We start from the raw sequence: 23,866 nt of genomic DNA on the forward strand, positions 1-23,866 counted from the left end.
TCTTAATCGGTCCCTGGTCAGATAGGTAGGAAATGGAAAGAAAATACAACTTTTGTAATGAAGTTAATATTATCTGAACAGTCGATTCAGTAAAATCACCGAAAACAGAAACCGATACCACTTACATAACTTAAAAACGAAAGCATGAGTTACATGGCTTTGCATGAAGTAATGTTCACCTATTCTTTGACGCATTTCATTGACGACGACGACGATGACACACACAGACACAAAGCGTCAGATAGGCAGAATAATGAATATCAGAATCTTTTACTGGTAACATCTTGCGGGCGTTACCACACGAAGTATGTTACGAAGCGAAAAAATAAGGTATTGGCAACCTGATCGAAGAGGACCGATCTGAGATTTCTCTCCTCTTCCTCCTCTTCACCAAAAATCAGTCGTATGACACTTTCTGGTTCTGTTCATTCATCCCAAAAGAACATTTTTGGAAAATGAGGTCAAATCAAAGGCATGCCTCTTGTGGCTGGCGTCGTTAGAGATTCGACGGGTGGTAATCTTCAGTCGTTACTTCCTCCTCCTCATCGGGGGTGATGTGGTGCTGGATGAGGACGTTGACGCGCGCTGATAGTTGCTGCTGCGTCAGGTCTGTTGCGTCTAGCGAGCTGCTGTCTTCTGCGCTGTTACTGGCTGCAGCAGCGGCGAGCAGCTTGTAGGGCACCTGCTCTCCGCGCATCTCGCAGATTACGTTGGTCAGGGCCATTATGTAGTTTTTGGCCAGGGTGAGGGTCTCGATTTTTGATAGCTTGCGTTCCATGGTCACATGAGGAATGACCTCCCTGAGGGCCTGTTGGAAAGTAATTATCATGAGCATATGAAATCAGGCAAAGCAGAGCATATACACTTGGATGAAAATGTTAAAAATTTCATACCCACAAAAGTTCACCATTGGAAAAGTTTCGGAACCCCTGATATATTTAAACGGCTAAATGATACGTTTAAATCGATTAGCTTTAAAAAGAAAACTGTCTTTGAATTCACTACAGCATGGCTAGTTCCTGAAACGTAGTTTTTAAATACATGGGTAAAATTTTGCATTTCGTGTATTCTACGTGTTGCTATTTTTAGTTTAGGTATCGAAAAATTTGCATATCAGTGTGCCAGTTACTGATATCACTACAAATTCCATCGTTATATGTACAGTATACATACTTATTTTTAGACTTTATTCCCATGTTTAGTTATCTGCAGACTATTTCATCTGTCACAACTCCTACATTTTTGTCAATTAGGGTAACTTTCTTAAAATCATAGACAGTGGAAAATGAAATGTTTCATACGTCATGCGTGTGAATACTTTCTTTTGCTGTTTAAAACTGAATTAGATAACAAATTCTTTCATCTTCTATTCATTAGCCTTTGTACTAATGCACTGACACATAATGTTTGTGTTTTTGAAATACACCTGGATTTAGGCATACAATTTGAACAAAATAAAAACTATGGATGTGTTCATGATTTCGAATAGGATCAAACTATCCATTCCAAGCTAAATACTTGACCAATCTTGTCAGAAAGATAGTTAAAAAAAAAAATCTAAGAGAGGTAGCTATGGCATTTTGTATATAAACCCGCAATTCATATTCCTAGGAATGATGTCAATGCAATATAAGCTGAGTTCACTAAAGCCTTGGAGAAGAATAGCTTTTGAAATTCGCTAAAACAAGCTATGGTTGTCATTGATATGATTCAATCAGTAGTTAAAAGCAGTTACACTGCCTTGGACAAGTAAACAGCAGTATCTGCAATCTGTTTTTTTGGATCTCTGTCCTCTATTTCGCTTAAGCTTTATGGCACATACTTTCTTATTTAGTTTCCGCTGAAAATAATGCACGAAAAGAATGTCAAATTCCAACATTTTAGGACCAGTAGGAAATCCGAAGTGCGGTTTTTTAAATATCTCAAAAGCTCATTTTTAGAGACTACGGTTTACCTGACCACAGCAGTAGAATAGGAAAACGGAAAATCGTTAATGTTCCTAGAGAGAGTTTCCTAGTGAGAGCTTTCGGGAAAGATTCTGGGGTGTTATAAATCCAAAACTAAACATTTTTATAAGAGAACATACTGTGAAACATTCCCATAGCAACAGCTTTGTTATGTAATGGAGCTGCGTATCCGTTTTTTACCTTTTGCAGAGCAGTGTTGGGCAGTCCCTGTGCTGCGGTGCATTTCCCAAGTCCAGAGCATTCCTCACAAAAGGGAGCATCCACTCTTTCTTGAAGCATCTTTATCGACAGTCAGTACCACGAGATTTTTGACGCCCAGTTACCCACCATATTGAGGCACCTAGGTTCTCTTCGATATGGAACTAAACTGGGAATTTGATTTTGCCACGAGTTTTAAGGGATCTCTAACATGCTGTATTTAATACTATATGCAAGCTGCCGATTTTTTGAAGTCTGAAAGTTTACAAACTGGAGCCAGGTTTGAACCTTTGGGCGTAAGAGGCCAACGCTTCGGCACTGCACCACTCTGCTGGCTGCATAGCAGCAGAAACCTTTTGAAATTCTTTTTTTATTTATCGATTAGAATTACTTATTTAATTATTACTCTCATCAGATTTGTATATTTGTAGGTCACTTTGATGTGTGCGCATGCGTCGAAACAATATTTGCTCTCTAGTTAGATTTTGCGGAGTATATCAAATGTTTTTAAAATTATTGCGTTGAGAAAACTGGAACCATTCAACCAGAATTGGACATTTTCAGCACGTCTTCTTTTACACCTTACCTGGAAGGCGTCGTTGAGGCTGTGCATGCGCATGCGCTCTCGCTCGTTACTTTCCAACCTTCGCAGGTTTCGTTCTCGAGCACTCAGCGTGTTTCGCCGTCGACGCACTCCGCCCGATGACGTCGACGTGACTGAGGACGCTGAGGAAGACCCCCTTTTCTGCTGCTTGACTGTTTTAGAGCTGGCACCTTCTTCGTCGTTGCTCGAATCTGATGAGTTGTCGCTCCCGTGAGAATTGTCATCGGTCATTTGACTTCGTCTGGAAAACAAAAAAAGCAACTTGTAAGCAGAGTAAAATATCATGCAGCAAGTTACCGCCCATAAGGTGGGCTGTAATGACGGGAGCCTCAACGTGGTGCGGACTGGATAATGCTATATCCCCTCCACCCCTTTACGGATGTTTGATTAGATCTGTATCCGTGCAGTTTCTTTGGGATGGTGAATTAAGCAGGGCGACCAAATCTTATATCTGAATTCACGGCATCTAGATTCCCAATGCGGTCAAGAACAGTTCCAATAGGGTTTGAGGGCTGATCACCAACCCCGAAATGGGGAAATCCGGTGTATCTGCAAAGGATAGCACGGTGTGGTCACCCCATTGTGTACCGTCCATAAGGCAGAGCAACGGCAGAACTACATGAAATGTACCAACAGCCTGGTTATGACGTTCAGAGATTGAAGTTTCTTCTTTGTTATGAATTCATTAGTCTAAAGTTGTCAATAACCGAGTTTTTGGTATATTGCTTGTTGAGTAAAATATTACTCGTTTCCAATAAAGCTCGAACTTTAACTACGTCAGTGATCAATGAAGATGTGTCTTAAGTCCAGAGGTTGACTGGCTCATGTGACGCGGGCCAGTGCGCCCCGTAACTTGTGCGCATTCGTTTTCTTTTCGTCCTCCAAACCTGTGAGTCTTCGTTTTTTTCTTTTGCGCCATCGAACCTGTGCGGGTTTGTGTGTGTGTGTTTTTTCGCTTTTAGACCTGTTCCCTTTTTTTTGAGCAATCACGATTGCTTATTGTTCTTACTTGACCATCCTTGACGTTACGCTGATTTTTCAGCTTGGATCAGGGTCCTCTGCAGCACCACTGTCCACCGTCTTCTGCAGGCGCGTCTCCTCTGGTCCTGAGCACTGTCCCCCGGATTCCGCTTCTTCTGGTCGGTGGCGTTCATGTCCTAACACACGCACGCTCATACACACACACACGCCTTCACACACATACACGCCAACGTGCATACACACATGTCTACGCACACACTCAAGCCTACCCCTCCCATACACAACTATACACACGTAACCGCCCAAGAGGAAGGGCAGACTTGGGAGGACAGGAGCCGTCTTTAGAAACAATAGCTCCAATCAGTAGGGTCCTGTCGCAACTCGTGATTGCGAAACACATAATTTGTATTCAAAATTTCAGAATTCAATAAATTTTTCTTTTTCTTTCTTTCTTTTTTTTTTGCACCCTCGAACCTGTGCGCCACTTGAGAGTCAAAATAGGAGCCCTCTTGAGGGGTCCAGTCCACTCTTGGTTAAGTCTCGTCTAAATTGGAGTATGGAGCACGATTAGCATTGTGTCTTCGAGAAGTCGATCACTGTAAATAAGTTCTTGCAAGTTTTACCGTAAAAAGTACAATAATAAAATCCTTTTATACTGTAAAATTTTACGGTAAATATGGCTAGTTGCGCTGAATCAAAGGAACGAGATTTAAGCAGCGGAGTTTGAGCCAACAATCTCTTTGTCAGGAGAAGCGAGTTTATAACCACTTCCTGCATAACACTCGAGAAGAGAAAGGATAGATAAAATGGAATTAAGATAAATAAAATTTTTTGCAGAGTACATCACCTGGTATACTAATTGGCACACAATCTTTTCCTTTTTCCGGTATAATATAATGTAAAGTTTTCCCTGAACTGTAAACACTACATTTTGCAGTAAAATTTTCCGTAAAATATACCTGAATTTTAACAATGAAGTATCTGTTCAGCCGTAACTCTAACCATTTGTATAACTACATATTGCACCATTTCATATCTCGATCCAACTACTCCATCTTGATGCGTTATTTTTTGTTGCTAGAACATGCACATTCAATTTTCAACAGTCAAAACTCCTAACAGATATAGTTTTAAAGCAATAATTAACTTAACAGATCAGGATTTAAAATCTTACATTCCAGTTTTCTAGATTCCATTTAACGAATATTTCAAATGATATTCCTTAAATCTGAAATCCTTAGATACATGTTCTATGAAGAGCAAACTATAAAAGCATATACCAATAGCCTGGTTATGACATCCGAGAGTGCAGGTTCGCCCTTGTTGTGGACTCATCAGTCTGGAATGGCCAATAACAGAGCTGGAGTCAGAAGTCAGTAACCAGAGCAGCAGCTCAGTTATGAACTATTCCAGACTAATAAGTCCTTAGCAAGGAAAATTTTTTTATCTCTGGATGTCATTACCGGTCTGTCGTCACAAGCTTTTAGCTCTGTCGTAGCTCTCAATGGAGGTAACTGACAGCTTATTAAATTGAACTCTGCTTACGTGACGTTAGTAGCTGGTCGCTTTCCACCCTGCTGTTGACCAAGGGAGCTGTTGCGTCTGCGCACGGGAGGAGCTGTGGCCAGGGCGGCCTGCTCTGGGGCCCCGGGCGAGCAGGGTAGGGAAGGCTCCACTGTCGGGGTTTCAACCTCAGGATCCAGAGCGGGCCAGTCGCTGGATAGAGGCGAGGAATCTTCTTGTCGGTTGTTAGATTTGACCATGCTCTGAAAATAGAAGATGAAGAAAACATTTCAATCCTTCGTTTTTCGAAAATGAAAAATCTGCTTTCATATAGTATAGTTAATTATTTTTGTTCATAATGATGAAAGACAGTTGTAGTGATTGTTAGTTACTGGTACATTGATAAAGCAAAACATTTGTGAATGTGTGTGTGTGGTGTCAACCTAGAAAGAATGTCTTAAGGTTATACACACGCAAGTAGATATGTATGTGTAAATGTTTATGTTCAAGAGGTTAAGAAGTTGGAGTAAAGTTCGTCGCATACCGGGGAATAAACTAATTACAGCTCAAAACTTTTCTTTTACGAAAAGTAATAACATGTTTTTTATAGATTCACTTCGTACATGCTTCACAGCAATCACATGTCAAGAAAAACAACGACCAATGACAGATAAACTTATGTAAAGAAGAAAATAAATGCTACAAGAGCAGAATGCATAATAAGCTAAAAGCTTCTAGCTAAGTCATGAGAGCAAAAAAGTGATTGAGTCAATGTTCTTCAGTTTGGTGATGTTATGAATTATGAAAGTTGCGAAGAAAAATTAATAATCAGAACGATAGAATTATTTCAGTGCTGAAACTAGCATCTTTTTGTCGTGAAAAGGCAGCTCATTATAACCTCGAAGCACGTGTATGCCCCATGTCATTAAATTTGAATGATTGCGCACAACAACGTTGCAATTGCTTTATTCAATACTTAGAAGATTAATGCTCGCGATCTAACCCATAATCTTGCAGGAAAACGGATCAATTTCAAAAGAAATAAAACTGATCCTTTATATAAATCTGTTGCAGAATAAAAGCCCAGTTTCTTGCTAAAAGTAAGGACTTCCGAAACTCAACCGCTTTTTCCTAGGCGGAGACTTTCTCATTATCTTCCGGAGCATATTCCAAGCTGCTTAATCCGATTAATGGCCCTTTCCCCTGCTGTTTGCTTTACTCTGTTGACTCTTCGGCCTCACGCTTGTTGACGGGCAGCGTTCTGTCCACTCTCTGAATTCAGCAGGAATTTGTACCGGGAAAAACTCATCCACTTGATGAGCTCTTGAAGCTCTGACCAATTCCGTTACTTCGTTGCTTGAAATAATCTGTAGCGAGTTTTCCTAATAAAATGTTTTATGAATTACAACTTCAACCTGAGTTAAATCAATTAATTATCATTAAATTTCTGGCTTTATAAACTAATTTTATCTGTCTCAAGAAGTGTATAGTCTTCGTCACTTACGAGTTGTTTTGCAATATCTTTTATGTTTCATACACTCTAGTCCGCTTAATGGAATAGCCTATTATACACGAAAATTTATTCTAATAAGCGATATAATCCATTAACTGGGATTAAAATAATATGCATCAACAGTTTGGTACGCCGAATATGCCTTACATTAAGCGGGATATTCTTTTAACCGACATTTTAATAAGCGAGCTTTTGTAAATAAATTATTTGGGCGGATTTATGTGTTCGGTATGTCACTACCTGGACAGCAAAAGCTATCCTTCCCTTTGTTCAGTATTAAATTTAAGAGGAGGCGAATAAAACTTATATATTTGTGAATAAAACTTTGTGTCCTAGATGTGCACAGAAAGAATTTTTTTTTTTTTACAAATTTGATTGTTTCTTTTTTTTATTTCAATTTTGAGCGAAACGTTCACGCAAGTTTCAAAATTCAGGAACAAAGTATATTGTTCCTGAATTTTATATATATATTTTTAGTTTTTATAGCATTAGAAAGATCTGATTTTTCAAAATGTTGAATGAATTTTAGTTGAATTTTCTTTTTCAATTGGAACGTCTGTAATAAAAGTTTAAAGAATAATAATAAAAAAAAGGGTTCGCGGTATTTTTTTGTTTGTAAGCTACTATGTTTGGTATTTTTTGCTTAAAAAAAAAAAAAAAAAAACTTTTTACGTTTTTAAAGGGGAATGAGTGTTTTTTTTTTCTCGTCTTTTGGTTTTTCTTTTGCACTTTTCACACATTTTTAAAATTTCTTCTTCTTCCTTCTCTCATATGATGTATTTTTACTACATTTTTAATTACAGGTACCAATTTTGTTAAATGTTTTGCAGATCTGACCATTTTGGCTACCATTTTCTCCCCACCATTACAGTAACGATTTGGCTTTCTTACCAGCTACAATATATGTTAAGAAATAATTACTTACATTTAGATACTTTTTGGAAACGGTTTCAATAGTTTATCTATCGAATGTTTTCAAGCAGCGATTAAAAACGTGTACTTAGTTAAAAACTAAAAAAAAACTACATTTCAGTCTGAACGTAAACGGAAAATATATTTTTGCTATGCCTCTCATAATAGTGCTATTCGATAAGGTCAAAAAACAAAGACATTGAGATAGTGATGAAAGCATTGAGAAGAGCTAAAATGGAGGGAGTGAAGACTTTTATTGATGAAAACAAGACCCCAAGTCACGTGACAGATTTTAAAGCAACACATTGGAAGAAATCAGGTTTCTTTCGCTCGTTTCAAGCAAAACATTCCAACTATTCGTCGTTGTTGAGTCACGTGACTTGGGGTCTTTTGGTCAGTTTTTGCTAAGCCAATGATTGGACTTGCTCCCTCCATTTTAATTTCTGTTCTAAGGATGATAGTTGGTTGAATGTAGAACGCAAGCGATACTTGTTAATACAAAGACCCTTTTACGCACAGGCAGCTAGAAATCCTTTATAATATCAAGTGTTGTAACGTTTATTGAATTCTTTATCACAGGAAAATTTTTTTTTGAAATAACTTTTACTAGATTAACATTTTTTTTATTGCTTTATAGTATTCATAGTTCAAAAGACCATCAAATCGTTTTCAAAAAGTCACTAAAATTTCGGTCAGAATCTACCAAAATCATCATATTGACGTAAATATCCCTAAACATCCATATCGTTCGTCAGTTTTGCAAAAAAGTTTCGGCCTCGAAATATGAAACAATTTTTATGGAATTTTAACGGGTGTAATATTATCACTTTTAAGTTTTTGGCGAAAATTTTTGACTGGAAAAAAATCTCGGTTTCGCGTGTGTAAACGACTTTTACAATGCGTTAGCCTTGATCTGAAGGATGGTCTCAAAAAAGTTAGTTGAGTGAAAAGTTGATTGAAATGGTTTTCGAAGGGATGAATGTTTAAGAGAAAAGTTGTGCACGAATTTAATTTGCCATTGAATTATTCCAACTGTAATTTTTGGGAAATCTGGTGGGAATAGCTTTTGTACCATACATATTCGTACCAGACAGCTATAATGCATAGGGTAGCTACATTAATAATTCCAGCAATGCAAAAATTTAGAGTTTTCTCAGACGCGTCCACTATCAGTGAGTGTATTAAATTTTTTTATTTGAAAGGAAATGGGAAAAGAAGAAAATAAAGGAAAAAATTAAAAGAAAGGAATAAAAGTAAAAAAAAAGAAAAAAAGAGGAGCTGAACTCAAAGGTTTTACTCGTGGAAATGAATTTTTCAATGTGAATGTGTAACCTTAATGTTACGGATGGTCCAAAAAGAATGTAAAGGATGGTCCGTTCCACAGATGAGCTATAAGTTCGTAAAAATCGTTTTCGAAGGGGTGGATGTTTAAACGAAAAGTTTGCTTGAATCTAATTTGTCTTTCATTTATTCATAAAGTAACGTTTGGGCAATCCAGTGGGTATGGATTTTAATCATACATGCTCCTACCTAACTGCACTGCTACGTTTCATAGTTGCATTAATGAATCCAATTATGGAAGGTTTTAAGGTTTCTTTAGAACCGCCCAGAAGGTTAAATCTTTTATTTTAAAAGAAATGGAAAAAGAAGAAAAGAGACGAAAAAGAAAAAGGAGGTAAAAGAAAGGGGAAAAAAGAAAGGGAGAAAAAAAAGGCGGAAAAAGGTAAAGGGAAAAATTAATGTAATAAATAGAGCTATACGTCAAAAAAAGTAAAAAGAAAGAAAGAAAATCTTGGAGGAAGACAAGAGAGAAAAGGAAAAGAAAGGGAATGCGATGAATAGGAAAAACAGAAATGTATAACGGTCACCTGGAAAAAGGCATGAAAAATGGGAGACAATAAGAAAGGGGGCATTTTAAAGACTCAATGTCTAAATATTTTAAGGGTGTTACATTAATGTAACAAGTAGCGTATGTTTACACACAAAAGCGCCATCTAGTTTCACTACATGGTAACGACTTAGACTTCAAATACTGAATTTTTAAGTGGTTGCCAAGTTTTATTTAAGTGTTTAGCCATTTTTATTCTCAGTCAAACCGAAAACAAATCCGTTGAAAACGGATGAATAAAATGAGTTAGTTTTTTTTTAAACTCGAGAATTTTTTCCTTTTCACGACTTATTTGAATGTTCTTCTAAACACTTCCTTTGTTTGAATATTTTTTTTCCTACATCATTAAAATTTCAGTCGAGGAAACTTCAACTACATTAAGCCGTAAGTAAAAGTAGTAAGCAAAAGAAGATAAAATATTCAATGCCCTTTTATGTTTATGAAAGTTTTTAGAAAGCGTAACGGAAAACGAGCTCTGCTGGAATGCAATATAAAATGGAATTGTTTCCGAAAAGCAACATCTGTCCAATAAAAGTTGTGAATGAGAGATTAGTCGATGAATAGTAAGGGAGCGTTCACAAACTAGTAAAACTTATTGGTAAATCGCCAGTGTTGCTTTGTTTCGATTAGAGATAAAAACAATATTTATGGATGACCCCTTACCATCCATCAGCTGTCTGAGATTCATTGAAATACAGCTCATTAGATCGAGGATACTTTTCTAATTTTTAACGATATTTAGCGACGACTGGATAGTTTTGAAAATAGCTTCCATATACTTGGATGTAAAATTAATAAAAGATATAAATTGATATTTTTGCGTAAATACCTGATTTTGAATGTGTATTCACAAAAGTTTTCAAAGAGACTGATGAATTGTCTATTATTAAAATGTAAGAAAAGTACACTCAAACCTGTTTTGGTGCGGTGGATATTGACCGCATAAAACAAAATCGAATTAAAAAAAATCGTTCAAAACTTCACAAGAAGCTGTAAAAATAGTTTTGGAAACAAAATTAGCTGCTAAATCGCACATAAAAACAGGTTTGAGTGTACAACTTCGTTTCTCCAGACTAATTGGAACCAAATCCAATCAAAGTAATGTGGATGAGCTAATCATATTCATTAATAAACAGTTTATTTCAATAAAATGCCATGCACCCCAACCAAATTACATAGAATTGTTCACAATGCATTGAAAATATAAATAGTTTTTCACACCATTTTGCATTGGTCTCCTGCTTTCTATTTCAAACTCGAGTGTCGTTTGAATTAAGTATGTCATTAATGTTTCATTAATAATATATTCAAATAAAAAGGCAAATTTTTGACTTATAGTTTTGCTCTTGCAATCATAGCTTAAAATTGCTATCTATGTGAACATGAAGTTAGAAAAAGAAGTCTACAAATTTAATCCGGATTATTCCGTATAAGCGAGGTTCTGCGGTATGTTTAACTTGTGTTGCAATAAATCAACTAACTGTAGCTTTGTGTTGCTGATATTTGTGAATTAATTAGTTCTTTGAATTGATATTTTTCTACAACTATGCTTTGCGTAAAAATTAAGAAATATTTACCGCGTTCATTTTAATCAGTTATTTTATATTCATTATATGATTAAGCAACATACTAGTAGCAGGAAATAATCAGAATTCTGTAGCCCAAATACGCATATTACAGCACACACGTGTTTCGTGGTTTTAAGGAACCCCCTTTTTGATGCCAGATTGGGAGCTTTTGGATGTTATTAGTTTTTACCGGATTTCTTTGCATACAAAAGCTTACTATTTTGCATTAAAAAACGGGTTCTTTGAAAACCTGAAACACGTGTCTGCAGTAATCTGTACGTTTGTGCAACAAAAGTTACTTTTTTTCTGTTCCGTCTCAGCACAAATGTATTTATTTATTTCTTAAGATATTAGTGTTTATGTTGCAATATATTTTAAAAAATTCCGAATTTAAATGATATTTGTATAGACACTGTAACTTTATCACAGCATTTATTTAGACCCCCCCCCAAATACTCCGCCCCCCCCCCCACCGGGCGGAAAAACGGTATGTCTAGTAACTTCCATATTAGTGTACAAAAATGGCGGCCGTTAGAAAGTCAGCATCTAGAAAGATTTCAGTATTTTTTTTCTTTCCTGTATAAATAGAAATGGGAAGGTTTCTTATGCATTTTATTCTTCGATTCGCCACCGGTTGCGTCGTGATGTCGTTCTAGAACGCAACAAGTCCTCCCTTCGAATAGAACTTATTGACCATGAGGAGGGAAGGCCGGAATGGAATGAATAAACAGGGATCTGCTCCGGTGGCCGTTGCTAAGCGACCGTTGTCATGGGAGCACGTGAGTGATAGAAATTGCGTGGAAGGTGGACAGAAAATGAGCCGCGACATTCTACGCTTCATTTTCTTGTTCTTTTTCTCCCGACTCGAAATCGGCCCCTTGATGTTACGCGGATTCTAAACCATCTTTTTTACAATGACGACATAAAACCTTTATTCTCTTTTCAACACGATTCAAAAAACATTTTTCCTCTCATATATCTTTTAAACCCTTGCGGCCACTAGAGAGGGTTCTCGTTCGACAAGATGTCATTTAAATCGTTACGCGGAGTCAGCTAGTCCAATATCTGAAAATTTGGCTTATTTACAGCGAAAAGTTTTTCATTAATCAAGTTAAGTAAAAAGAGGCATTACTGACCGGAATGGTCAACTCGGCATTTACAAAAAAAAAAAAAAAAAAAAGTGGCCATCTCATGCTCAAGTTTTATCACCATTAACCCTCAAGAGAACTAACTGGACAACCAAATAACAGTTATTTACATCACATTTAATAACACAGTTATTTAGGGAAACATATCTTTGTGAATAAAATTTGTCTCCTCATATTTGATAATATATTTACTTTTATTAGAAACTATTGAAAACCTACTGTTGCACTCCGCAGGCAAAGTTATAACATCAGTTTTTTCCTTTTTATTTCACAAAATAAAATGGCAACACTGTTTGGAGATCGTTGCACACAGGCGTCCCTCGTATAACCATGGATGATGGATGCAGTATAAATATAATTGGGGAAAACCTAACCTGGCAGCACTGTGAAGACTACGCAGATTCTAATTACAGAATTACGACGCTGCGAGGTTAGATTTGCCCCAACGCTGTTTGCAACCCACCAGGCTACGTCAAATGTCGTTGCTTGCATGCGCTTTTTGGACACATTTGCCCGTCTATACTAGAAGTGCTTGATGCCCATGGAGCCAGTTTCTAAATGCTACATCTATGTATAACACGGTACTTTACTACACAGTTATTGACTTCGATATAACACGGTACACATTGCCCTGATTTACATATTCCAAAGTTTCGTATAACACGGTTTTGATGTAATATGAAATACTGTTTCGATACAACGCGGTACATATTGTCCTGATTTGTGTTATACAAATAAATAAAAATAAATGGAATAATAATTTAAAGACAGCTTTTCTTAAACTGACTGCCGCGGCACCCTGGAGTGCCGTAGTTAGAGCTTTCGATTTTACACGGAAAAGAATTTGCGATTTTTGTAACATGTATTCGATATTATACGGTTTTAATATAATGCGATAAAAAAAAATCATTTTTGTTTTAATTCACTGTTTAAAACGTAGAAAATAACATTTAGCTTGAAAACGATAAATAAAAAAAATATATAGCAATAGAATAATTTTATTTATTTTAAGTTTTCATTGTTGTTGCTCATACAAAGTTTATAGCTGTAAAAATTATCCGATTTCCTTATTGATAGTATTCGTTTTGTAATTTGTAAATAAAGTTGATAAGCAAATTTTTTTTAAAAACTTTATTATTATTTTTTTTTCTTCATGAAAGTAAATGGCTTGTTACGCAGTTTTATTGAAACGGAGTTTCAGCTATCATCAAATTTTTCACCTTAAGAGTTGACTTCGATATAACACGGTACACATTGTCTTAATTTACATTATTCCAAAGTTTCGTGTAACACGGTTCCGATGTAATATGAAATACTGTTTCGATACAACACGATGCATATTGACCTGATTTATGTTATGTAAATAAATAAAAATAAATAGAATAATAATTTAAACTAGCTGTTTTCAAACTGGGTGCCGCGGCACCCTGGGGTGCCGTAGGTAGAGGCGAGGAGTGCCGCGAAGTTTTCATGATATCAATGTACAAGAAATCTGGGAGCGCCAAATAAGGCTATGGTAGCGCAGAAAGACATTCCGGAACCCCATTTTGTGATGCAGCATAACAAAAACTCGCTAGATTGGGACTTTAAAGTCTTAGCCTAATTGATGATAGAGCGTTATCAAAAAATAGTTTTTACGAGGATTATTTTTTTATTCAAGGTCCGATCGATCGCGAAATGAAGACCACAAAGACAATGGAAACTCTTCTATTTGGAGTATGAACATACACCTTCCAACTACTTCTTGATGTAGTCGCCGCTCCGATGATTAAGATATTCGTCGCAGCGTGGTACCAGTTTTTCGTTACCTTCGTCATAGGAGGCAGCCGCCTACGTTTTCAGCCAATTCTGTACGCTGATCTGCAGCTCGGCGTCGGAGTCAAACGTCTGTGCTCCTAGCCAGCGTTGCATGTGACCAAAAAAAAAAAAAAAAATGGTTATCGGAAGACGCACCAAGTCAGGGCTGTATGGAGGATGGTCAAACACTGCCCAGCGAAACTGCTGTAGGAGATTTTTGGTTGAAGCAGCAATGTGTGGGCACGCATTATCGTGCAGAAGGGCTGTGCCTGATGACAACATTCCTCTACGTTTGTTCTGAGTCAACCATTTTTTCAGTATTCAGAAATCGAAATACAGCACGCACTTCACACTTGGCGGGAGATGCAATTGTTCGAGGCATGTTTCCTCGTTCACTGAGTGCTCCGAAATAACCACAGCGGCCTGATGCACTGAACAATCTTACTTGAGAGACTGCGCAACAAATGTACTCACACCATAATTGGGTTGACTTTCTGGTTTTCACTCCGCGATCGATCGGACCTTGAAAAAAAAAAAAAAAAAAAAAAAAAAAACCCTCGTAATTATTAGACAACAGTGAAGCAAAAGTTATACAGAAGAGTGATGCGAAAATTATCTGATGTTATTTTACAGTAAATTTTTGTTCATAATTTACTGTAGTTTAATGGTATAAAAAAAAGTTGTTAATTGTTCTTGAAGCCAAAATTCATCAAGTTGACGAATTGAAAAAGAAAAATGTCGCTGTGAACCGTCATTTTTCCCCGTGACAGTGGCCTTATACTATGACATCGGAGTATCAGATGGATGATATGATCCAGTGCTGCACATATGTACATGTGTGTAGGAGTTAAAAAAAACAAAAAAAAAAACAGAAAATTAAATTATTAGTTGTCCCGAATATGATGACTGATCTTTCTCTTTTACATAAAGTACACAGAACTTTTGGTAATGTTTTTGAGGTTATCAAATGTGGTTAAATGTGTTTTTGTATTGATATGAAATAATTTTTCAATTCGTTTTAATTTGACAGTATTTTTAGTGTTTATTTTTTCTTCTAATTTGCGTGAAGAAATTCTTCCCCAGGGTTGGCCTTATTATGGACCCATTTTCCTAATAAGATCAAGTCTCATTTCTTTGTCAAAATTGCTGATAAAGTTAGTTAAAATTTGAATATTCCCTTAATTTTATTCTTTTAGTCATTTTTTTTTAAAAGTCATTTAATGAATATGGTAAAGCTCAAACTAATTCAGTCATAAATATCGTCATCTCAGAGCAACAGTAAGATATCTTCGTGTTATTTCTGGGATTAGATATCTTACTGATGTTCTGAGGCGATGATATGAGAGACATTAGAAAGGCTTTATTTGGCGCACTTAACTTACATAATAGAGATGGGCTTGGATACCGGAGAATATTCCAATTCGTCAAAGGGTGCCGCGAGTCGAAAATGTTTGAGAACCCCTGATTTAAACAAATAAATAAAACAGTCTCGTATTTATGACGCGATTTCAATATAGCACGGTAGGAAGTAACCGTGTAATACGAGAGACACCTGTAATCCAATAAATCCAAAGTTGCTATTGGTAATTTAATTTTGAATGCTGAGTTGAAGTTGTTCAGATATCTCGTCCTACATTGTATTATTCTACAGTTGAACTCGCTTATAACAAGCACTGATTTAACGAGCAAATCAGAAATATTTAATTTGTATAATGTTACGTTCATAGGAACATAACACAATTTTAACGAGAAAACTGCTTAAACAGAGCAAAACCTTAGGTATTCATAAAATCTCTATTGACTTTCAGCTCATGTTAACCTTTCTTGTAGAAATTCTAATAACATTCGGAAGTCATCCGAAAGTTAGTGATAAGTCATATTTCCTGAGACAGCACAGACTTTTTTCCTGTAGACAGTGTTGGTCTTTTTTTTCTTTTTCTTAGTTTCTGGAGTAGAGAAATACGAAATTCTATATTTGTTGAGGGCAGTAGTCTCTCTTTTGAGGACATTGTAGCTTAAATGCAAGCTAATGCAGATAAAACAAATAAAATCCGGAACAGTGATTCGAATCCCAACAGTGTTGGGCAATTGGGATTCGAATCCCTCTTTCAATTTTAACTTTTTTAAAATTATCTAAAAATGCCCCCAATTCATCAGATCTTGACTTTTGTAAATCTTTCTATATTTTGAGGAATAGTTCTAACTTAGTTAATGACCTTAAAGCTGTTCCGTAGTTTTCTAATGTCTGGCTTCCCTTCCTGGCTATTTATTTATAAATTTGTCCTTTCCCCATCCATTTTATTTCTATTTTACATATTTTTATTTTTCCATTCACTTTTATTAATCTTGCTTTGTTTACTTTTAACTTGTTTTTGCTTTTGTAATGCGGTTGACATTCCCTTTTTTTTCTTCTAATTATCTTGATTTTTCTGATTTTTTTTCTTTCATTCAGCTTTTTCTTTTCCTGCGGTTCACGGTTATTGACATTGTCTTTTTTGTTTTAGCTTTGTGACTTAATCTTCGTCCAATCGAATTCTATCTTTTCCTTACGGCATACCCGTGAGAAAGCTCTTGCTCATTGTTTGTATTCCATTGTTCTTTATTGGTTTATAATTTTCTCACTGGTGTTTAATTAATCCACTATATTTTCGTTTAAAGCTGCCTGTTCATCTGGCTCGAAAGTAACCTAAATACTTGGAAGCTCGCTCATTTTTCATTTCTTTTCCCTTCTACTCTGGTGCAACTTGAATCATAGTAAAGAAATTGCTCTCATAGGTCATATTAAAATGTCCACTCGCTTACTCTTGTCTGATGTCTTTTCATCCATAAGCTCAGCTCTTTTGCATTGAAAAAGGCATTCCTTGTAACACTAAACACGTGTCTGCAGCCATCTGTGCTATTTGACATTGCTGTTTCTTATTTTACTTTTTATGCACAAAGACATAAAATTTATGCCTTTGTGCATAAAATTAGTTATGCAAAATTTAACTCTAATCATTTATATTATTTGCAATAGGTTGTTTGTTGTTTTGTAATAGATAGGACCAACGAGAACGCGTCTCTTACTCCTCGGCGCTTTCTGACTGATTCTACCTATTACAAGTGACACAAATGATGCTTCCGTCTCAAGGTCATGCGCCATCTCTCTGTGTTCAAGCTTTAGCATAACTTTCTCAATTCAATTAGCATAGAGTTGTGTTGAAGCAGATTCGTTGTAAGATTTTTAGTCAGGATCAAAATTCCTAAGTTTAGGCAAATGTTGCATTTTATAAATCGAATCAGCGGTGCTGGCTTTAAATCTATATGCGATCTTATATAAATATAGTACATAGTCCAAATCATAATCACCGATAGTGAAATATTGTGAACAATTTATCGAGTTTTAAATAGATAGCTGTAATGGTATAGCGAGTTTTAAATAGATAACTGTAAATAAATGTCTTTTTCCTCGATTTAAGCTTTCTTTAATGAGAGCCCGCGTGTTTGTTCGGAATGTTTCTTCCAGAAATCGAACCCTGATTTTTTTTTCGTCTCTACAATTATTTTTGAAACGATTATTCAGGTTTCATTAAAATCCGGATTAACTGTATTGCAGCTCGAGTTACATAGAAACGCGCTTGTAAAGTTTGCGTAAATACTTTTTTTTTTTTTATTTGGTGAAAGGACGAATCCCTCCTCCCACAGCCAACTGATAACTCTTTTGCCACAATTCCGTTATAGCCATTCATCAATTCTATTCTTAAACTGGGCGCTGCTCGGTAATTGGCCATACGAGTCTCCATAACTTTTTCTGTAGATGGCCTCCTGCTCGAACCTCGACTCCTCGTAAACGTCAAGGCGTCGCGGTTTTATGATCGCCTTCATTAGCAGCCGCGGGAAATGAGGTGGGTTTTTATTTTCTTTCGCGCCAGAAAACGCAAATCCGAAGATCCCTTTTTTTTTCGCATCGGTCTTTCCCAAATTATCTTTATTGCGTTGGACAATAAGTCGGCTCGGAAAAACTGCGCTCATCGAGTGAGCCCCGTTTAGTTTCAGCAGAGGATATTTGAACGCCTCTCTTTGGGGACCAAAATGGCATCACCACAAACTATTTCTTGGAATAAATCCGTAGAGATAAATTGGCATAGGATGAGTTATTTCTCTTTTTCTTCTGCCTTCTAATACTTTATTTTAAGGGCAGTTGGTACCCTAAAACCTTAAAGCACTTTTTAAAAACAGTTTTTATGCATTCAAAATATTCAAATCAAGAGCTTTCAAGCAACGCCGAATTCACGTTTCTATAAAGATTAAAAATAAATTAGTTTACATATTTTTTTGGGCACAAATGTATTAAAATGTACGCAAAATTTTACTCTCAAAACTTCTCAAAACGTCAATTTTACAATCTCAAGTTCATTTTTCTTAAAAACTACTTCACACATCACTTTGAAATTTTCACCACATTTTATTTATAAGTTCATAATTATACTGAAGTGAAATTTTTGCTTTATGAATCACACTATTCCCAGCTATTGTTATGGTCAAAAACATTTTTTCTTTCATTCAAAAAGTGACTATTGGTTAAAACTTAATAAATTATAAAATAAATAGAACTGCTTAAAAATTTAATTTCATCGAACTCTTAGATATCTCTTGAAAACACTACAAAAACTTTAAGTTCTTATCATTAAAACTTTGCGAGAAAATTAACATAAAGTTAGTTTTACGCTTAAACTAGGTACCGACTCCTCTGAAGAGCACAAATTGAGTTTCAAAGTGAAAACTATGTTGCCGTGCTAAGCACAAAACTCGTCTTCGCGCGTGTTAGCAAAATTGAGTTATTGTCACCATTAGGTTCTTTATAACTTATTTTAGCTAAATTCAATGTTTCACGGTCATTAGAGGTAGTGAGAAACAAAGGGATGCAAGTGGCAAAATTAAAAAAAATTTGGAGATAACCAGTACAAATGGTGGGGGAACATCTCCTCTGTCTTGTGGCAAGAGATAATACTTGTAGCTCTCGTTTCACTGAAAACCTACCTTGGACCTTATACGCAGTACGCAGTTTACTCAAAACTTGAAAATGTCCACACACATCTCTTTGCTTCTCACGGTCTCATTTGTGAATGGAAAATATATTTCAAAACTAGAAAATCGCCCGAAAAGGTATGGCGGATGAAAACTGCTTTCTACATTTGAACGAAGCAATTACCTGTTCAGTTTGGTGATATTTTGATAGTTGAAATTTTAACCCTAACACCAGTGGGTTAACCCTAAACTGCAGTAGATAGCGTTCATTGTTGACCTATTTGTTTTGTTTCTTCATTCCCTTGAAATGACACAGTCTTACCAGTAAAACAGTTAAAAGACCAGATCTAGTTCAGCCTTGTCACAATAAGCCTTCCCTATATTTCACACATTACCGAAACATATAATCAAACTATCATGCCGTAGCGCGAATTTCATTGTTGATGATGTCAGGAGCGTTACTCGATCATTGGCTATTGCATATATATGAGAATTTCTGAAAAAGTGGCATTCAAATCAAATATATGGATGAGCAAAATTTTAAAGAGCCATTTCTCAGTTTCAGCTCAACTGTATATAGATACCAATTTTGTGCTTAGCCTTGCAGATTTCAGAAAATAGAGGAGGTAAACAAGATTGCTGAGTTAAAATAAATGTTATCGGAAAGGAAATAACACTGTTTAGATTTTTTATATGGCATTTTGTTTCCTTTTAAGGATACGATTTCCACCTCACTGTGGTGCGATAACAAGTTTAGAATTGGTATCGTTCCAACTAGCGGCAAAGTCTTTTATTGGTCAAACTCTGAAATAACCGAAATAGCAATGACATACAGCAATCTTGAAAAACGTAAAAATGTCTCAGTATCCTAAAATCGGTTTGGAATTACTTCGAGCATTTTGTTGCACGACATTCACCCCTTTTTATAAATTTTTTAACCACTCAACTGGGAGCTATAACTTATGTGATCAGATTATGTCGGATTATTGGGTGCATTTTTACAGATTATTCATATACTAGCTCCACGGTCGGGAAAATATTTATAGTAAACCTGTCACGGGAAATTGGCAAAAAGAAAATAGAAAGCACAATCCTCATGAAGTCAGTTTATACTATAAAAACCTTTTCGCTTATATATAAATTTTTTTAAAAATATATATAATAAAGACCATTTTAGATTCTATATTAGAATTTATTAGCAATGAAGCTGTTACGATCAGCTAGCAACATTTTTTTGGAAGGTTATTTTTTTAAAATTAGTCCAAAGATTAGTAAAATATTAATAATCAGCATTTGATCGCTCGCAAGCTTACAGGAACGAAATGTGTATAGAGTCACTTCAAATCATAGGAACTTTAGTGGATCATTAGCGAGTAGAAGGCGGAAAACATCGAAAATAAATACTACCAAGTAAAAATAAAAGTTTAAGTACGTCTTTTTTTTAATACACCCACACATACTAACAAGTGTAGTACGAAAATCACAAAGATATTTCCGATATGAAGCCTCGAGAAATAAACATCAAAAAGTGGACCTATTTCCAACAAAACTAAAAAACTATTCTCTACGGTTGGTTGGAAAAACTGTCAACATTGCCACTTGATCAAAATATTATCTTTTTTTCATATCCCGAGGGATTATCCAGCGCAAAACTTGAAGGCCGACAGAGCTGTGTCCTGCTTTTTGATCGTAGAAAATGTCATCGGAAAGATCACGCCAAAAGGGATTACATGGAGTCTTTTTATGACAGGACATTGAAAAACGGCCATTTTGGGTCTAACTATTTATACAATAGTAACAGTTAAGGGATACATTAAATCTGTAGTATGTTTTATGTTTCGAAATCAAGACAAGAACTCTAGTATATAGAGCACGATGCAGGGTGTTTCAGAAAGGACTCCCCATCTCTGAAACGACACAACAGCAAGAAAGTCTGAGACAGAAACGTGAAAGCCCAACTCAAGTTTCTTGGCGCTCGGATTTGCATGAGTTCACATCAATAACGGTTGAAAACCAGATAAGAATGGGTTGCGTTAATCCAGCGTTGGAGAAAAGTTTTTTTTTTCTGTTAGCGTCATTGTTTATTGGAGTATGTCTCAAAACATTATTTTTTGCTGTAGTGCATTTTTCAAATTACTTGCTTCGCAATTTTCAATAATATTATATTTTAGTAATATTATAGTTTTATCCTAGAAAAAGATATTTCTATATTAATTCCAGTTAGGTAAATTTAATACATTTACTAATATTTTAACTAAAGGTATCCTCTAAAGGAGAAAGAAAAAATGCTTAGGAGCAATTGAAATTCTCCTTTCTTGTTTCAAAAACTAGTATTGTGAACTGCGGTTATCAAAGAATTAACCTGCTGCAGTATTCATTTCTAAATATATTTTTTAAACTTAAAGATGGCAACAAAGCAGGCAATCAAACCTATGAAACATCATGACGCATAATAAAAGTATTGTGCAAAAATGATTGCGTTTAACTACGATCGCTGTTTCTGAAGGAAGTCTTACCTCTATTTCAGATTGAAATGAGCTTAAAACAATTATAATTCACGTTTTAATTACCCCCGAGCAAATTTCATCTTATGGAGAAAAATCAGGGCTTTATTCTGATATATGATTTTAATAACTATGATTATTTTTTCATACACATAATAGAGGATTAAAGTGAACAATTTGTTTAAATAAAAACTATCAGCTAAATAATTCTATTAAGTTATATACAATTGTTTCCAGGTATGAGGTCACACATCAACTTTAAAAGAGTTCGAGCACAGGCAGTAGGTGAAAATTGAATTGAAAGATTTAAATGAAAACATTGAAAGGTTATTAGTTATAGTTGTTAGTTAGGTTATTAGTTAGGGACGAATTCTATTTCATAATCGACGTTTAAAAATTTAAGCAAAATTTTTTAAATATTACTATGATAAACAATGGGGGCGGTACATCTCCTGAAATATGAACATACATTAACGCTATATTATAAGCATATTTAATTTCATTTAAAAACTTAATTACTATAGTTTGTTGATGTAACTGTACTAAATATAAATAATACGGGAAGTTTTTAAACTAAAGATCTGCGGTGGGACTATAGTATCCTATTGCGGTGTTCTTATGATTTTTGAAGAACTTTTTAATACGTGAAAATTTTTTCAGACTTGTAACTCATAGAAGCAAGTCCGATTCTCTGGTTTTACACCGAAAAATAAGTAAAACAACTGTAAAACAAACCTCTTAAAAAAGGTGGTTTTTGGTGACTTTAAAAATATTTGACCATGATTCTCCTGACATGCTACAAATGTTAATGCTTTTGAACTTTAAATCTCTCTAGCCCCTGAGAAGAATGATTAATAAAATTCTGCCTTTCCCTCCTTATAAAAATAGTGACTATGAAACGTTCAAAAACTAAGAAAAGGAGGAGGGGAGGAGGGGGGGACACTCTTTCCAAATACGTGTGTGGATGGGAGGTTGCAGTGATTATGTTTTGATTCAGAGGATCATTTTACGTAAATATCAGTAATAATGGCTCCTGAAATATTTCTCAAGGTTACTTTTTGCCGTGTATTGTTATTAGTCTCGCAGTTATTAGCGATTGAAATCTGATGTTATTTTTAATGTCAGCAAGTTTGACCGGATGTCATAACCAAGTAACTGGCGAACCAAGTCAGGTCAAACTACAAAACTTGAAAAATATTTTAACGGTTGATATTAATCGCATATGCTTTAAAAATACGACAGCACATTGCTGACTCTCATCAAAGTTATCCTACCGTTTTGGTTTGTTTTAGAACGAACTGGTATTAACAATAAATAAATCACTGAAGCTATGTCAATAAGTGATGTCGAACTATTTTTCAACAAACTTTACCTCCCTTTCCCACCGGTCTCTTGTCACAAAGTACCACATTCATCTTTTCCTCTCCCATTGTCACACGCCACGCTGTTTTTCATAAGCATACTATTATAAAAATGTGTGATGTCATACTTTTTACCCCCTTCCTCCTCCTTGTTACAAATTGTTATAGTTCCATGAACTCCCCTTTCCCTCAAAATGTGACAACACTTCTGAATGACCCCTAAGTCCATACATTGAGAAAAATATACATACACTATATTAAGAATAATATTGTAGACTTTGTCTCTTTTGACATCGCAACGAAGCGCTAAAGCACAAAACGCATTCTGCATTAACCTTGTAATATTGACACACGTGTCTGTAACAATTTTAGTAATTTTTGTGCTTTTATAACGTAGATTTTGTCGTTTATTCATTTTTCTACACAAAGTTAATTTATTTTCGGTGTTATCTAGACTTTTGATTTCCAGTGGAAACCATGAAACATAGGGTTTTAGAAAATCTTGGTCAAAAGCGTTGAACTGCTATAAAAACACACAAAATAGGCATTTGATTTAATTTTGTTTTCAAATTTGCTGGTGTTTTAGTAGTTCTAATTTGCTACAAGCTTTCAATTTTGATAATAAATTCGTACACAATTTAAAACTACTTTTTTTTTTCTTTTTGTTTGTCAAAAAAAAAAAAAAAAAAAAAAAAAAATCTATAAACTGTGTTCAAATCATACAGTAGCAGCTAGAACTAAAATTCGCTTTGGGATTATTCTTTTGACTGTTCACTTGAAAAGGTTTCCGAGAACTACCGCTTAGCGAGCGGAATAGTCAACTTTCATTCAACTAATCCAATTAAATGAAAAATGACAAAAATTGCTTTGTGCTGAAAGATCATTTAAATAAAAAATCAAGCGAAAGTACATTTT

At 35.4% G+C, this 23,866-nt stretch overlaps 1 protein-coding gene across 1 annotated transcript; it reads right to left on the reverse strand.

The window, feature by feature from the left end:
• Window positions 1–496: 496 nt before the first annotated feature.
• LOC129220833 (protein dimmed-like) lies at window positions 497–23,020 on the reverse strand. Its single transcript, XM_054855263.1, has 4 exons — window positions 22,958–23,020; window positions 5,296–5,516; window positions 2,752–3,010; window positions 497–808 (listed from the first exon to the last, which is right to left on the reverse strand). The coding sequence occupies exons 1-4, from the start codon at window positions 23,018–23,020 to the stop codon at window positions 497–499; spliced, it is 855 nt and encodes a 284-aa protein (XP_054711238.1).
• Window positions 23,021–23,866: the final 846 nt, after the last annotated feature.

This window comes from Uloborus diversus, chromosome 4, assembly GCF_026930045.1.
Source record: "Uloborus diversus isolate 005 chromosome 4, Udiv.v.3.1, whole genome shotgun sequence".
Classification (NCBI taxonomy): domain Eukaryota; kingdom Metazoa; phylum Arthropoda; class Arachnida; order Araneae; family Uloboridae; genus Uloborus; species Uloborus diversus.

Bases quoted from the DNA above. Each gene is read 5' to 3' on its own strand.
- LOC129220833 (XM_054855263.1), bottom strand. From the start codon at position 23,020: ATGGGAGAGGAAAAGATGAATGTGGTACTTTGTGACAAGAGACCGGTG. The intron at 5,517-22,957 runs GTTTGTTGAAAA...TTCTATTTTCAG, and splicing joins CGGTGGGAAAGGGAGGTAAA to AGCATGGTCAAATCTAACAA. The intron at 3,011-5,295 runs GTAAGCAGAGTT...TTTGTTTTCCAG, and splicing joins CGACCAGCTACTAACGTCAC to ACGAAGTCAAATGACCGATG.